Source organism: Salvelinus sp. IW2-2015, linkage group LG4q.1:29 (assembly GCF_002910315.2).
Source record: "Salvelinus sp. IW2-2015 linkage group LG4q.1:29, ASM291031v2, whole genome shotgun sequence".
In the NCBI taxonomy this organism is placed as follows: domain Eukaryota; kingdom Metazoa; phylum Chordata; class Actinopteri; order Salmoniformes; family Salmonidae; genus Salvelinus; species Salvelinus sp. IW2-2015.
In genome coordinates, this window is record NC_036842.1 from 65642624 (window position 1) to 65657928 (window position 15305).

Below are 15305 nucleotides of genomic sequence, written 5' to 3' on the forward strand. Positions count from 1 at the left end.
CTATTGTTTTTCTTTTCCAAAGTAGATGAATGTTAAGAAAAACAAAGTTATAGAAAACACAGCCATGTTTTATCAAATTCAGCTGTAATTCTCAACATTATACAAGCAACTCAAAAAGGTAGCGTAATCAAGACTACAGACAGTAGCCTACATATGACAGCACACAGTATTAGTGACAGGTCCAAAGTTGTACAACAGACTTTAAATCAACCTAGTATAAAAATATACAGTACCAGTCAAAAGTTTGGACACACCTACTCATTCAAGGGTTTTTCTTTATTTGAACTATTTTCTACATTGTAGAATAATTGTGATGACATCAAAACTAGGGAATAACACACATGGAACAATGTAGTAACAACAACAAAAAGTGTTAATTAAAAATTAGATTCTACAAAGTAGCCACCCTTTTCCTTGATGACAGCTTTGCACATGCTTGGCATTCCCTCAACCAGCTTCACATGGAATGCTTTTCCAAAAGTCTTGAAGGAGTTCCCACATATGCTGACATAGCCTGGAGGTGTGTTGGGTCATTGTCCTGTTGAAAATCAAATTATAGTCCCACTAAGCGCAAACCAGATGGGATGGCGTATCACTGCAGATTGCTGTGGAAGCCATGCTGGTAAAGTGTGCCTYGAATTCTAAATAAATCACTGACAGTGTCACCAGCAAAGAACCCCCACGCCATCACACCTCTTCCTCCATGCTTCACGGTGGGAACCACACATGCGGAGATCATCGCTTCACAAACTCTGCGTCTCACAAAGACACAGCGGTTGGAATTAAAATCTCAAATTTGGACACATCAGACCAAAGGGCAGATTTCCACCGGTCTAATGTCCATTGCTCGTGTTTCTTGGCCCAAGCAAGTCTTTTTATTGGTGTCCTTTAGTAATGGTTTCTTTGCAGCAATTCGAMCATGAAAGCCTGATTCACGCAGTCTCCTCTGAACAGTTGATGTTGAGATGTGTCTGTTACTTGAACTCTGTGAGGCATTTATTTGAGCCGCTAAAAATAAAATAAATAAAATAAAAACCCTGGAATGAGTAGGTGTGTCCAAACTTTTGACTGGTCCAGTATATAAAGAGCCATTTAAAAAGTTGAGACATGCACCACACCATTCCCAATTCAGACACAGCAGACAAAGTCATTCAGGTGAACTGATGATCAAATGGTGAACAAAATATCAAAGTGAGAAAAGTGTTTGAATATCTAAGCCAGACCAAGTAAGTTCTGAATTTGTGATTGCTAAATAAAGAATGAGAAATTATACAGTTCGAGAATTGAGTGACTTAAGTGAAATTAATAGAAAAATAAAAATAACATCCAAAATAATCACATCTGCACAAACTAAAAAGTTAACAAAGATAATCATTATGCAAGCACCAACACATTTTGATTAAGGAATGAGTGATTACAACGGGACTAAAACATCAGCRACCAGCTCCCAGGAATCACTGGAAGTCAAACATATTCACATACCTCCAGCAAGAAACAAGAATTRTGTTCCTTTTAAAAGCTCTCAAAACAATATATAAAATGCATATTATTTTATATGCATGTATACACTGCCATGTTGACAAAAGCACATTTTGTTTGCAGTGTGTTCCCAAAAGGTTCCATTCTTGCGATGTCAGTGGAGCAACATTTAGCATGTTTACCAACACAAACTAGAAAATGCTTTAAATATAATTACCAATTGTACAAAATAAAGCTGAAGATATAAAAATAATTGCTTACACATTGTATGCCATGTAAAATGTACACATTCTACAATATGAACAACGAACCAAGTTCCACCATGTACAAAAATAGTTAACATTTTACAACAGCATGTGATTTTACATAAATAAAGACCCATAGAGCTCATGCATTGACTGTTCGTGACTGATTTTCACGTCTCCTTGATGCGATATCAATATCTATAGAGTCTTTGCCAACAATGAGCCGGAGGCGTTTTGTTGGTGGAAGTGGAATAAAATCATCGTCAAACTCTTCATGGTCAGATACATCTTCATCCTCTTCTTCTGAAGAGGACGAGTCTTCCTCTGTGTCATCGTGCATTCCAAATGTTGCTACTGTGGGCCCAAAGACCTCCCCTGCCTCCCTCTCTACTATACCTGTGAAGGGCGCACTACCATGGCGATACTGGCTGAGCCTCCTGCTGTCCCACTCATGCTGCAGCTGAATCTTCAGTTTGGAAGAGCGAATGTGTTCCACAGGACTGAGGCCATGTTTGGAGGAATGGATGAGTTCCACAGGACTGAGGCCATGTTTGGAGGAATGGATGAGTTCCACAGGACTGAGGCCATGTTTGGAGGAATGGATGTGTTCCGCAGGACTGAAGCCATGTTTGGAGGAATGGATGTGTTCCGCAGGACTGAGGCCATGTTTGGAGGAGCGGATGTGTTCCACAGGACTGAAGCCATGTTTGGAGGAATGGATGTGGTCCACAGGACTGAGGCCATGTTTGGAGGAATGGATGTGGTCCACAGGACTGAAAGTCCCATTACTCCATCTGGCTGCATAAGAGCTCCTCTTGGTCTTTGCATGGTGATGGTTCTTCACAAATTTCATGCTGGTCTTTGTGGAGCTGGAGGACTTGACAGGGTCAGACTCACCAGGCTCAATCCTACTGCTGCCGCTGTCCCTTCGTCTCCGCAGGGTTAACTTGGGAATGCCTGAGCTGTTRTTGGCTAGGATCAGCTGGGAATCATAGCGCGTWATCTGCTGCTTCTTCTTCCCCTTGCCAAGGTGGAGAAGCTTGTCTCCCTTAGAGAGATTGTTGTAGTACTCACGACCATCAGGCAGGCATTTCAACTCTTTCCTGCATTCAGCTATGTCTGGGGTACGTGCTGCATGGTGCAGGCCTGGAACCTCCTCCTGGAGAAGGGATGCTGGTCTGAAAGAGTGCTGCTCCTCCTGATTTATCATTTGCCTCTGTCTGGGACAGGTCTCACTTGRACACTTGATATCCAGGCTTGGGCTGATTATCCAGTGACCATCTGTGACATACTCTCCGAGGTCTGTAGGCTTGGTCTTACTAACCACACCGCAGTTTGGTTCAAGATTAATGTTGTCAGACCCCTGTGTGCCAACTGATGCTCTGGTTGAACTGCGAGTTCTGTGAGTGCAAGCTAAACCATCAGGGCACCTACTACCGTCTTTCATTGAGTTCTGATTGTGTTCCTTCACAGCATAGTGCACAAGACAACCCCTTGTTCCCACCACTTGCATGGGTCCTTGCTTATCCATCGCACTCTTTCGTGAGACCCTGTTACTGACTAATTCTGTGGGGTCCTTAAGGCACAAACCCATAGCTTCCACCTCAATGGGGAACCTGTGAGCAGTTACCTGACACCTTCCTAGCTTGTGCAAAGGCTTTACGGACTTTGAGKTTAGTCTCTCTGGCACGTTGGAGTTCTTTGAGTGTCTTTGATTGAATGATGAGGTAGGCATAGGCATTTTGGACAGAGTTTTCYTGCTTAGGGCTTTTGCGTCACTGAGCCTTGTCACACTGGAGCAGGCTGTCCTCCCTAATGCTAAGATGTGGACCGGAAAATAAGAAATAACAGCAAAACAGTCATCAGAAAGTTGGACAAACATTACTAAACCTAATGACAATCATTGCAATGTATTAGAATATTATTATGTAGCATGTTATAGTTCTTAATGCAAGTATGTGTGTCCAGTCAATCTTATAATTGACCAATAGCAGCTATATATCCTCAACCAAGGGATTGACCCTAAGGTCTGAAAATCACTTGCCCATCTGGACTCTGGAGTATTTTTTAGTTGCCCGAAGATGTAAATGAGCTTTTTACATGCAGAAATATCATATATAGCCTGCCTTTCTCCTACACATAGCAGAGGAACCAGAAAGATCACTATTAGAAATCATCGTATTTTGGTTATCAATAACCATTTCCTGAATTTCCTGGGGCAACCAGAGTAAACACAACTTGCCTAACTGCCATAAAAGCCAAAAATGGTACATCTTCCACTGGGGAGAAACCAAATGGGGAGAAACCAAAAAGCTCAGTTTAAGGCCACTGGAATTCTTTGCATTTTGGTTGTTTTCAGTTTTATTGTTGAAATCACCTGCTCAATGGGGCAACCACRGAGCTGGCTCAACTTGCGTGACTGGTTCAGTTCACTCGCCCTAGCCTAGGCAATATGGCAAACCTTAACGTCAATCCCTGCTCAACCTCAAAGGTGCACTTACATGAATGTGTGTCACGATTTTCCTGAGAGTCTGGATCCATATTAGAGCCRTCCAACTGACTGTCAGAGCATTTGCCATCTTCTAATTTCTTAAGTCGATGTAGCCGTTTGTCTGTCTCTCTCAGGCCATACATGCTGTTGATTATAGGAGTGGCTGTAGACTGCCCAGTCTTCGGTTTGAAAGCACCAGCACTGCGTCTGAAGGGACCAGAAGATGTGAAATAGCAAATCCTAGCCAATGTAGGACTCATTATTATACATATAAAGTAACTACAAGTTTGATATTACATCAATAAATTATACCTTTCACAGGTGTAACATTCACAGAGTTCATTATTTTCCCCAAAGAAGCCATCCCCATAGTAACAGGAGATCTCTTCCCCAGGTTCAATATCCCGCAGAACCTTGACACATGCTGTATCTCGCCCAGTGGAAACAAACTGCGATAACACATACAGAAACATTTGTTAGGCATTTGTACAATTCACTTCATTTTACACAATACTTTTGATTTGCAGGCGTTGGTATTACTTGCCTTGCAATTTGGCCTGCAATCTGGAAAACAAAAGATATGTTTAGTCTCTTAATATAGGTATTTGAATTCTATCATAAGTGTGTTGAATGAGGCATATAGCTATTGTCAAGTGCATGGGGATGTATACCATGGTTGATGAAGGCTGCAGGTCCCAGCCACAGTTGAGCACAGTTCTTGCGGGTGGAGTACATCACACTGAAGTCATTTTCACCATGTCGCAGTAAAATGCTTTCCTCATGCTGTGATAGCTCAGCAATGCAGCCCACCAGGTATTCCATCTTATCATTGGTTTTCCTTGGGAAAATATGAATGAGGGATATTTGAGATTGTAAARTGACTATATACTCAGTGCAACATTTTCTTTAAACAAAATGTATCCTACTACAATTTAATTCAGATCCTTACCACTCTTTTGTTGCTACAATTTTGGCTCCATTCTGCTCAGAGGAATAACGATTGCAGGGAAGTATTTCAAACCCACTGTTAGTTGCAAACATTCGTAGGTAAACAAAAACCTGCCAAAACACACAAAATAATAGTTTTCACATATTTTTGTTTTGATGATGGTTCATGCTTTTTGCTCAACAACGGATATTTCTAGATAACTTACATGCTCTTTGAAGAGTTTGCCCTGAGCCTTCGTCTTGTGGTGAAAGTGGGGTCTTGACCAGTCCCCAGCAGTCAAGGCATGGAAGGCCTTCTCGAGGTTGTCATGTTTTTTAAAGCACTCAAGCACCTCCTTCAAATGTCCTTGTCGGTCCTTGATGGGTCGAAACCTAAGCACACCATCAGTCAATTTTTAACCACTTTCCAAACCATTCTCAATACAAATGTTATGCAGCTGGTGCATCGAGTCATAGCCTATCGTGATAGGCAAGTTCGTCTGAGAAATACGAGTAAACCGCCTCCCCAGATGTTGTGAAACTTTGGCTGCTGGCTTAAGCACAAGCTATTATGACAAATGTGGACAATTGTGAGCCAGAAAGAGACAAACCTGCTATTCATCTTATGGGTCTGGAAGCCGAGGTAGGGGTCCAGAATAAGGCTTGTAGTCAAGTCATCATTCTCACAGAGTTCCTTTGGAGTCATACCCGACGACGGGGTATAACGTCTCTCTGCCTCAAGGGTAGAACTGATGACACCTGAGGTGAAAAAATTTGAAAAGTAAATGATTGAGCCCCCCCCAAAAAATGGACAATTTAAAAAATCTGCCAATAGTGCAGTGTAATTTATTAATGAAGCTGAAAGGGGTAATTTATGGTTCTGTAATTTTGTGGTGAGCATTGCCAGAGAACAGCACTTACGTTGACTACATCTCCTACTTCTTAAGGAGCCCTTGCTCTGTCGCAGGGACCTGGTCGAGGTTATGGATCGATCACTGGAGAATCTGCTGCAATGCCGCCTGCCATTCAACACCATGTTCTTGGATTCYCCCATCTACCTCATTATGCCAGATCCAGCAGCATTTACCCTAGTCTGTGCTTGAAGATCTGCAGTGAGGATGAGGGGAGGTTAGGAGGCCAGGGTGGTTGAATCGTATCTTGATACTGACAGGGATTGAGCACTATGCATTCTGGACCTAAACAACATAAACAAAGAAACAAAATGGTTAGAGAGTAGACTTGTAGGCAATGAACTTCAAAGATCAAATAGGGTCTATTTATGTTTCTGTCAAGTTAGAAATAGTTCCACGATATGCAATGACTGACATAACAAGAGGAAAACTGATGATACACTACCAAATTTCGAAGTTGCACCTTGTGTGTGTGTGTGGGGGGGTTGATCGTTGTAATAGTAGAATGTACAAGGTGTAATTTTCCTCTTGTCAGTCATTGCATACCTTAGAGAACTAGTTATACCTTGTCAGAAATGTCCTGATCAACTAGCCAGCTAATGATTTTTTTTCTAGGTTTTTAGCCCATATATTTTGTTGTAATGTTGGAGTCACTCAAATATCTCATAAATACACATTATACACGGAGAAAGAAAATGTGCTTTAAGACTGCAAAAAAAAWTACCTGCACTACATGACATGTGTAGAATTGCAGGGAATAAGCTTTAAACCTGCAACATTTGCTCTCCGCCAACAAGAGGGGTGTGAACAATCAGTCATGAACAGTGTTTATGCCCATAGAAATAGACGTGGTGCGCACAAGGGGGGTGCGGGATGTTCCCCAATTCAGGAAGGGAGGCCTGAGTGAAAACGTATGGGAACMCCTGCTCCATACCATCAGTTGAGAACCTAAGACAAATTTCACATGTTATTGTCACATACGCAGGATACAGCAGCTGTAAACAGTACAGTGAAATGCTTAACTGTAAGCCCCTTGAGTTATCGATAGTTACTCCTGATGGAGAAACTGCAAGCGCATCAACTAAGCAGAAAGTGGGGCCTAACAAAGACCCTGAACAGATGGTAGCTGATGGTTTATCAAAGGCTGACACCTTGTGGTTGCATGGCAACTTTCATGAGTTTCCATAGCATAGTATTTAATCTGGTCTATTTATTAATTTCGTCTTTCTCGACAGGCAACTTTACACCTGCACACATAGGGTCGTCCTAGCCAGTGTAACGTGGCACAACATTCAACTAACTAATGCAAGATCCCAGTCGAATTAAAAATCTAGGCTAACGTTAGCATGCTAACACCACATGCCTCAGGACTGATGCAGATGTTATGCGCGTTCTAGTTACCAAGTTAGCTGGGGCTTCATGCTGGCTACGTGCAGTTATTAGTACTTACTCTGTTTTTGAAAATATATGCTTCCCACTTAGCTAACGTTAGYTATATAAATGAAAGCTAGCGAAAGCTAAAGCTTGGGCCAAGACATCACAACGAACAATGCCACAGCTAGCTAGCTAACGTTATTCCAACAAAACAAAGGCCATGAAATCTCCGTAAAAAAAGTGTCGCTGATGAGACACACTGTCCAAAATACTCACTTTGTTATTCCTGCGTTTGTACTACTATGTGATCCATCCTGCACGACGAGATCTGAACAAATATAAATTGCTACCTTTAGTTTAAACGTCAATCAGAGGAAACAAACATTTACATTTCAAGATGGCGGCCAGGGGAAGATGGGAATAAAGATGTCTGGACATACAATTGGCATTGTTTGATGTTACGGCAGTTTCTTAGATTAATCCATGAGTACATKAAGTTTAATAACTGTTGTATTAGCTAACTATTTTTTTTTTTAATTTTGTTTAAATAACACCACAGTAGCCGACGCTTTATAAATTGAAGTAGCCTGCGCACTGCTTACTCAAACTTGAAACACATGAACATTTGAGAGAACCTAGTCGCGCGATTTGATGACGTTGWCAACAATATCACCGGTCACTGCTAGAATGGATACGATTTTGTAAAAGTGACGCCACAGTCCCGTTTGTGCCAATCGAGTTGCATCAGGTATAGTATTTTACTTGTCTACAAGATTTAGAAGACAGTCTGGGCCATTATAAACAGGAGACAAGTACCACATTTGTTGTAAACAAAAATGATAAACCGTCTGCACAGAAGGGTGAGTTCGAATTTAATCAAGGAGTGATATGAATCTAGGTCGTTAGTAAACTAGATAGCAAGCTAGCAAACTCCGTTGACTAGTAACGTTAGTTCGATAGCTAGTTAGCTGTAAGTAGAGAGACGTGTGTGTTTATTAACGTTAATTGATGTTAGATTATCCATCAAACTGACTATAGAGATGAACTGCCATTCTAACTTGTGTCATTTGTTTAACTTCTCAGATCTCGCATCATGAAAAAACTTGCATTGGGAAMTAAAATATGTTCCCTATGACAGAACCCCCTTCCTGGTGGTCGGGAGGAGAACCTACGCCTGCCACCAGGGCGAGGAGAAACATGCGAGTGATAAGAAGAGGGAAGCAGAAATGGTAAATTGGCTAATGTTTATAAAGATGCACAATAAAGGTGATTATCATTGACTGATATTGGGAGGAGGGKATGTCGGTTAGGAATGTTGAGGTTGAGAAGGGTATGTGTTAGAAAGGGAAAACCACAAGATGCAGGACTCCTTGTTACSCCAATATCTAAGAAAACAGATGGATACAGAGCTCCTCTTTTATGTTGAGAGAATTATACTTGGTTTCAGTCTTGTAAGTTAAAGTAAGTAACTTGTAGCTAAGCCTTGGTCAAATAATTATTGTCTGAGCATGAACGACCCATATGGGCAGAAGCCTATTTCCTGTTTCTTTCACGTAAGGCAGGCAGCTTGAGGTACAAGTAGCCTATACCCCCTGGACAGGAYGCTAGTTCCCTAATTCATTAATGCTGAGAACCAAACAGAGAGGCTTCAGGTCCTAAGGTACTGGACTGATGAACCATCCTTGCTGTCTCTGCTTGATTGACTCCTCACTCTCAACTGGGATTCCATACCACTGACTCTATTACATGGGCTGAGTCCCTGGCTTTTTGCACTCAGTTTTTATTTGCCTAGGGGCCATGGTCAGCTTGTCTCATCTGGTGTACCGTACTGTCTTTATCTGATGTACCTAAGCACGCTCCCACTAACCCCCTTCTTTTRTCCTTTTCTACATCTAATAACTCCCGGAAGTGTCTGGCCCAAGCCTACCTGGACTGTGGCTGAGGACTCTGGGCATGCCTACCCATAGCCCCTCCCCACACTCCCTAGCATGCTTGTACCTAAGCTAAATACTGAGTATTCCATCTCACCCTCTTCCTCTCCTCTCTTAAGCCCAGTCCTGGGCACAAACTATTTTATATTGAATTTATATTGAGCATGCTTTTTTGTCCAGGACTAGGTGTAATCTGAGTCTGGGAAACCAGCCCATACTCTAGACAATGAGATTATTCCAGAATACTATCAAAATAAAGATTGTTTTCTATGATTATCTACGGTACATTTAACRTTTCCATTCTACAATATGGCCTTTGACAAAGAAAACTCTCAAAATCCTATTGTATTTGTGGTATGGTTTGTCTCAGAACAGGAGGCCGAGGAGAAAAGCACAAGACCAAGAGGCTGAGAACAAGGTAAAACAAGGTAAGGATAATATATAAAAAATGAACTTCAGTGGGAGTTAACACACACACACACATCTAAATATACATAACACATCCAAACATACAAACACCACTCTAAATATAGCAGATAAAACACATCTAGGACTACACACTAACCAATCAAACAAGGGTTAGGGTTGTATCAACCATTATCATAATACTTACACCTATCCAAAAATCTCYATAAGTGCATAGGGGGTAGTTCTAACATATCCATCCTCACACATTTTTTTGACTTTTCAGGTGAAGAGAAAGGCGAGAACATTTAGGGGAGAGGAGTGGTGAGTCAAAAGAGGGGAGGGAAGAGAAAAGAGGAAGAGAATAGGGGTGGATAGGGTACGACTTTATATTAGGTGAGGTTTCCACTCTTTTAAAGACTTCCAGTTATTTGTTGTTTTTAAAGGGGGAAAAATACAAATGAAATTAAGCAGCCAATGACTTTGTACGTTTTTTTTCTATCTCGTGGAAGCAGGTAGCCTAGAGCTTTGGGCCAGTAACCGAAAGGTTGCTGGATTGAATCCCTGAGCTGACAAGGTACAAATCTGTTGTACCGCTATAATGCAGTTAACCTACTCTTCCCCGCTAGGCCAATCATTGTAAATAATAATTTGTTCTTAACTGACTTGCCTAATTAAATAAAAATATATATATTCACATTGCTAACATTATACTTATTGCTATTCCATTACTTCAGTTCCATTGCTATAGTTTCTGTAGTCTGGTGGCCAGTTAGTATATGAAAATAAATAACTCGTAGAGCTGGGACACCACGTGGGTGCAATAATTGTCAAGTAAAACTGAAAAACAGCACTACTCAGAACCTCCATACACGGATCTCTAGCAGTTGTCCTCTTAAGGTCTACGAGGGCAACATTACTAGCTGATAGCGAAATTCATGTTTGTATTTACATCATGTAATGCTCAGTAGAATGATATTTATTGCCGAATTGTAACTAGCTTTTCCCCAGTGGTTCCGCTAGCCAGCAAGTGCTAATGGAAATCAAGTCCAGTCTGCTGTAGAACTCGACGCTGTGTAAGACGCATTCTCGTTGTAGTGAACGGGACTATGACGTAACTTTTACAAAATTGGTATCCTTTTAGCCCTGACCCAACTTATCCACAGTTTTCAAACAGCTAGCTACTGTGTCTMGCTAACTACTGTGTTTGACTTAGCTGTTATCCAATTGGTCTTATAATTAGACATTTGAGATCGGCACCCTATGTAATATAATTAACTAGCTACCAAGAAAAATTACCAAGGTTGCTCTTTAACGTTAGCATTATAGCTAGCTAAGTCTCTTTGCATACAATTTCTAGCTAGCTAAGTTACATGATTAAATAACGCGAGCTAACAAGCGGTTCAATACAACACACCAGTTGTTAGCTAGCTATATAACGTTAGATTTCGAGCAGGTAAAAACKTATTTGTTCCATTCTTTCGTTGCCACATCGATGACAAGCTCAGGCATTTACGTTTGTGTTTTTCTCAAGCTAGCTAGCTAACTTACTACTTTTATACAAGCTCTCGTGCTGCCGGTTAGCTAGGTTGTACTATTTCGCAAATGCTGGAATAGGACTTTTATTCCATGGACACAGAACCTTTGAACCCAGTAACCAGACACTTCTACAGATCATCAAGGACATCAACCACCAGAGCCACTGCCTGTTCACACCGCTACCATCCAGAAAGCGAGGTCAGTACAGGTGCATCAAAGCTGGGACCGAGAAACTGAAAAACATCTTCTATTTCAAGGCCATCAGACTGCTAAACAGCAATCACTAAGTCAGAGAGGCTGCTGTCTACATTGAGACCCAATCACTGCATACTTTAATAAATGGATCACTGGACACTCTAAACAATGCCACTCTAAATAATGCCTCTTTAATAATGTCTACATATCTTACATTACTCATATCACATGCATATACTGTTATTTTATGCCATCTATTGCACCTTGCCTATGCTGCTCGGCCATCACTCTTCAAAATACTTACATGTACATATTCTCATTCACCCCGTTTTAGGTTTGTGTGCATTCGGTAGTTGTTGGGGAATTGTTAGATTACTTGTTAGATATTACTGCACTGTCGGAACTAGAAGCACAAGCATTTCGCTACACTTGCATTAACATCAGCTAATCATGTGGATGTGACAAATWYWATTTTATTTGAATTGTTAAGTTAAGACTAATGTTATAGTTACAATAGTTAGTATACTATAGATGATTGCTGACAAACATTTGATTCTCTTTCTCAGCTCTGAGAAGAACCGGACCAGAATATTTATTGCATAGCTACCTATATCAGACTTGTGGGGATTTTGACCTCCACCAGTCAACACCATGTCCCCAAGGAAGAAGCTTGTCCCTGTCAGTAGAAGAAGAATGGCCAAAGCAGGGGACGACTTCTTCCCTTTCAATCTTCTGCCGGTGGAATGCCAGCTCCGTGTGCTTTCCTTCCTGAGGTTGACAAGTGAAATTCTGCGCTTGTATGCTTCAGTTGGATTTGCCTTGTGCGATCAGGGAAGCTTTGGAGAGTGGCAGACTTTTCTCGCCATGGAGTGCTCAACCTTGGACAGGAAGGACTGCTGGTGTCCAACAGAGAGTTTGAACTTTGGAAGGTATGGGTTCATCACTACACCCACCACCTCATATCCTGTGGTGCAAGCCTACTCACCCTAAAAGCCAGCTTTGACCTGGGGGACCAGTGCAACAAGTGGGGGGAGCTTCTCTCTGACCTTCTAAAAAATGTCCGCTGCAGGGATCTCACCCAACTGGAATTGAACTAGACATTCGCACTACTGGAGCCACTGGACCTGCGGGTTGGCTCCATTTCCCACCACAACAACATTACCAAGATCAAGATGGACCAGTTCACTAACTTTCAGGTACTMCTGGGCAAACTGTCCCACAGCTGCCCTCGGATCACCTAGATGCGCCTGCACTTTGACTGGTTTGAGACATCAGTGTCACTCCTCACTCAGTTCCAGCACCTCCGTGTCCTTGAACTCAAGTACTTTGGGGTCTTCAAAGGGATGAGCCCAAGCACTTTGCAGATCCTGACCAAGTCACTGCCCAACCTTAAGTCCCTGACATTTCATATCCTTGTGCCACTCAGAAACCTTGGCATATCTTACATGCTGGAGTCCATGTCTCTAGAGTTCCTGGATGTATCACCTAGTCGTGGTCTAGTCTTCTCCAGTCTTAATCTGCCAACATTACGGGAGCTAAGGGCCAAAAAGATTGCCCTTGGCATTACTTTAGACTGTCAAACCAGGCTTAGGATACAGAGCAGGTGGCCCTGTCTGTACCAGGTCCTAAGAGAGGGGACCACCAATCTACAGGCCCTCAACAATGAGCGACTGCTTCCTGATTGGAGAGGGCAGAGTTCCAGAGAACTGTCGTCTATCCTCCAGCAGTCCTGTTATTGCCTCCAACACCTGGACAGTTGGCTCTGGTAAACGAAATGCTCAGGCTCCAATCCAATGTTAGCTGGAACATTTTAGCTCATTCCCTCACCATTCCATTGCACAAAATTATTGTACATTTGATTTTTGATCCTTATTTAAAARTCCATATTTAACCTGTCTCCTCCCCTTCCATCTACATTGATTGAAGTGCATTTAACAAGTGACCTCAATAAGGGATCATAGAATGAGCAGGTGAATCCAGGTGAAAGCTATGTCAAGGAAGGAACCGGTGTCCTTAATGTTTTGTATACGTGTAACATGTAGAGTACAGTAAATCCAAATATGAATTATTTCAAGAATGGAATTAGTGATGCTGCAGTGCCTCCCTTAATCATGAGACGACCTTATCCTTCATGTTTTCATTTAACCCTAAAGATTTCTCTTAAAAGGTGCAATTTGCCTGTATTTCCAACTGCACTTGTAAAACATAATCTAAGGCCAATGAGTAATGCCTGTGCTCTCGTTAATCAGGTTGTAACCAGAAATGTTGTTAAGCCTATTTACTGAGGGCTAATGACATTCCAACAAGTCATTGAATTGTATGCTGACATTTCCTWTTTACCACTGTTTTGTTGATATAAAACTCCTTTGCTGTGATTTTAGAATATGGATCCATTAAAGGACCCATGTACAGTGTTTGCTGCTCTATTGTTTGTAATTTAAGGGGGTGGAGGGAACATAATTTACTGTATGTGTGATTGCATATGTGCCTAGGGATATTTTACTTAAAGGAAGACCATTAACTAGTGTAGGGTTGGTTAGTTGAAAGTGAGCCTTTCCTGTCATGGGAAATAAAATACCTAATGGCAATGTTTCTCACAGCTTAACATAAGACACCTKGTTCACAGTAAGACAACACTGAATAAGGGGGTGTCCAAATACAGTATTTAAACTTTTAAAATGCAGAATGCAAAGAATATATTAACGGTAAACTTGGGAACCTTTTCACTTTGTTTTATTCTATGCAATGATCATGAACTGGTAAAAAAAGCAGGAAGTTGTTTCAATTCTCTGAATCAAGCACATTAAACTTTCTACCATGACTAGATACAAACATKAATTACTACTGGAAACCATTGTAAACACGTACCATAATGTCTGGCAAGGTATTGTCATGCTTGGATTTATTTGGTCAGGTAAAGGAGGAAAACAATCTCAAGTATTGATACAAAGTAGTTTATATCAATAATATTCTAAATAGTCTGAGGGTTAACAAGCTTTCTTTGATTTGCTATCATAAAAGCATCTACAGGTACTTCAATCTATAAATGTTATATACAGTAGGCCTATGCGTCTATTTTTGTAGAATCTTGGTTTACCACGCAAATACATTTCCTAGAGTGTAATTCTATTTGTCACAGACCCAATTTCCCAGAATGTTTTGTTTTCTTCAATTTTTTTCTCTTGAGGTAAAGAATGTGTGGTGAAGGGGGGGGGGGGGGTATTCCAAATAATAATGTGCTAAAATCCCTTTCCCCATAACTCACCCTCCTCGCGCAAACACATGCTCCTAATTTTCCCTGAATGCATAATAATCCAGTGCTGGTGGGACACAGACCCACCAGTACACTCCGACGTTGTTTGGAAGACTAGTAGGGAACTRTTGAGGACTTAGAGGGCTGCAGCGCCTGCTGCTGTCCCACACAGCTGGTTCTATCATTACTTAGAACCGTGAGGATCAACATAGACACCAGAGGGCCAACATGCTTTTTTTCTTGCTCTTAAATGCCATTTTTCTTTTGAGAGGAGCTTACGCATTATAAAGTATCACTTTTTGTACCCAGCACTTATTGAGARGCTGGGGATGGTTGGGAGACAAATCGTTCCCTTTTGAGGTTCACCTAACCCAGGATTGGTGGTATGAGAGGATAACCAATGCCAGATGTGTGGGAGAACAATCTGACTGATTTCATTTAAATGAACATCGACCTCCTTCAGTATTACTCTTTACTCGCAATGGCAAGTTAATGCTTAATCTATGAGCAATAACTGGTTAGCACATGCCCATAGCCGTGTGCATGTTTATGAGA

General features: G+C 41.4%; 1 protein-coding gene and 1 pseudogene across 3 annotated transcripts; one reads left to right on the forward strand and one right to left on the reverse strand.

Moving 5' to 3' along the window:
* Nucleotides 1–257: 257 nt before the first annotated feature.
* On the reverse strand, nucleotides 258–8011 carry LOC111962386 (lysine methyltransferase 5B). Of its 3 annotated transcripts, none has more exons than XM_023985440.2 (11): nucleotides 7868–8011; nucleotides 7704–7755; nucleotides 6064–6249; nucleotides 5754–5901; nucleotides 5370–5535; nucleotides 5165–5274; nucleotides 4887–5053; nucleotides 4760–4779; nucleotides 4528–4664; nucleotides 4226–4422; nucleotides 258–3542 (listed from the first exon to the last, which is right to left on the reverse strand). In XM_023985440.2, the coding sequence occupies exons 3-11, from the start codon at nucleotides 6194–6196 to the stop codon at nucleotides 1867–1869; spliced, it is 2754 nt and encodes a 917-aa protein (XP_023841208.1). In that variant the 5' UTR covers nucleotides 6197–6249; nucleotides 7704–7755; nucleotides 7868–8011; the 3' UTR covers nucleotides 258–1866. The 3 variants fall into 3 exon arrangements, with proteins under 3 accessions (XP_023841208.1, XP_023841207.1, XP_023841206.1); XM_023985439.2 differs by lacking the exon at nucleotides 7868–8011 and adding an exon at nucleotides 6778–7001 and having other exon boundaries at nucleotides 7704–7855; XM_023985438.2 differs by lacking the exon at nucleotides 7868–8011 and adding an exon at nucleotides 6778–7001 and having other exon boundaries at nucleotides 6064–6338; nucleotides 7704–7855.
* A 32-nt stretch (nucleotides 8012–8043) lies between these two features.
* Nucleotides 8044–13911, forward strand: LOC111962387 (uncharacterized; annotated as a pseudogene).
* The last annotated feature ends 1394 nt before the right edge of the window (nucleotides 13912–15305 follow it).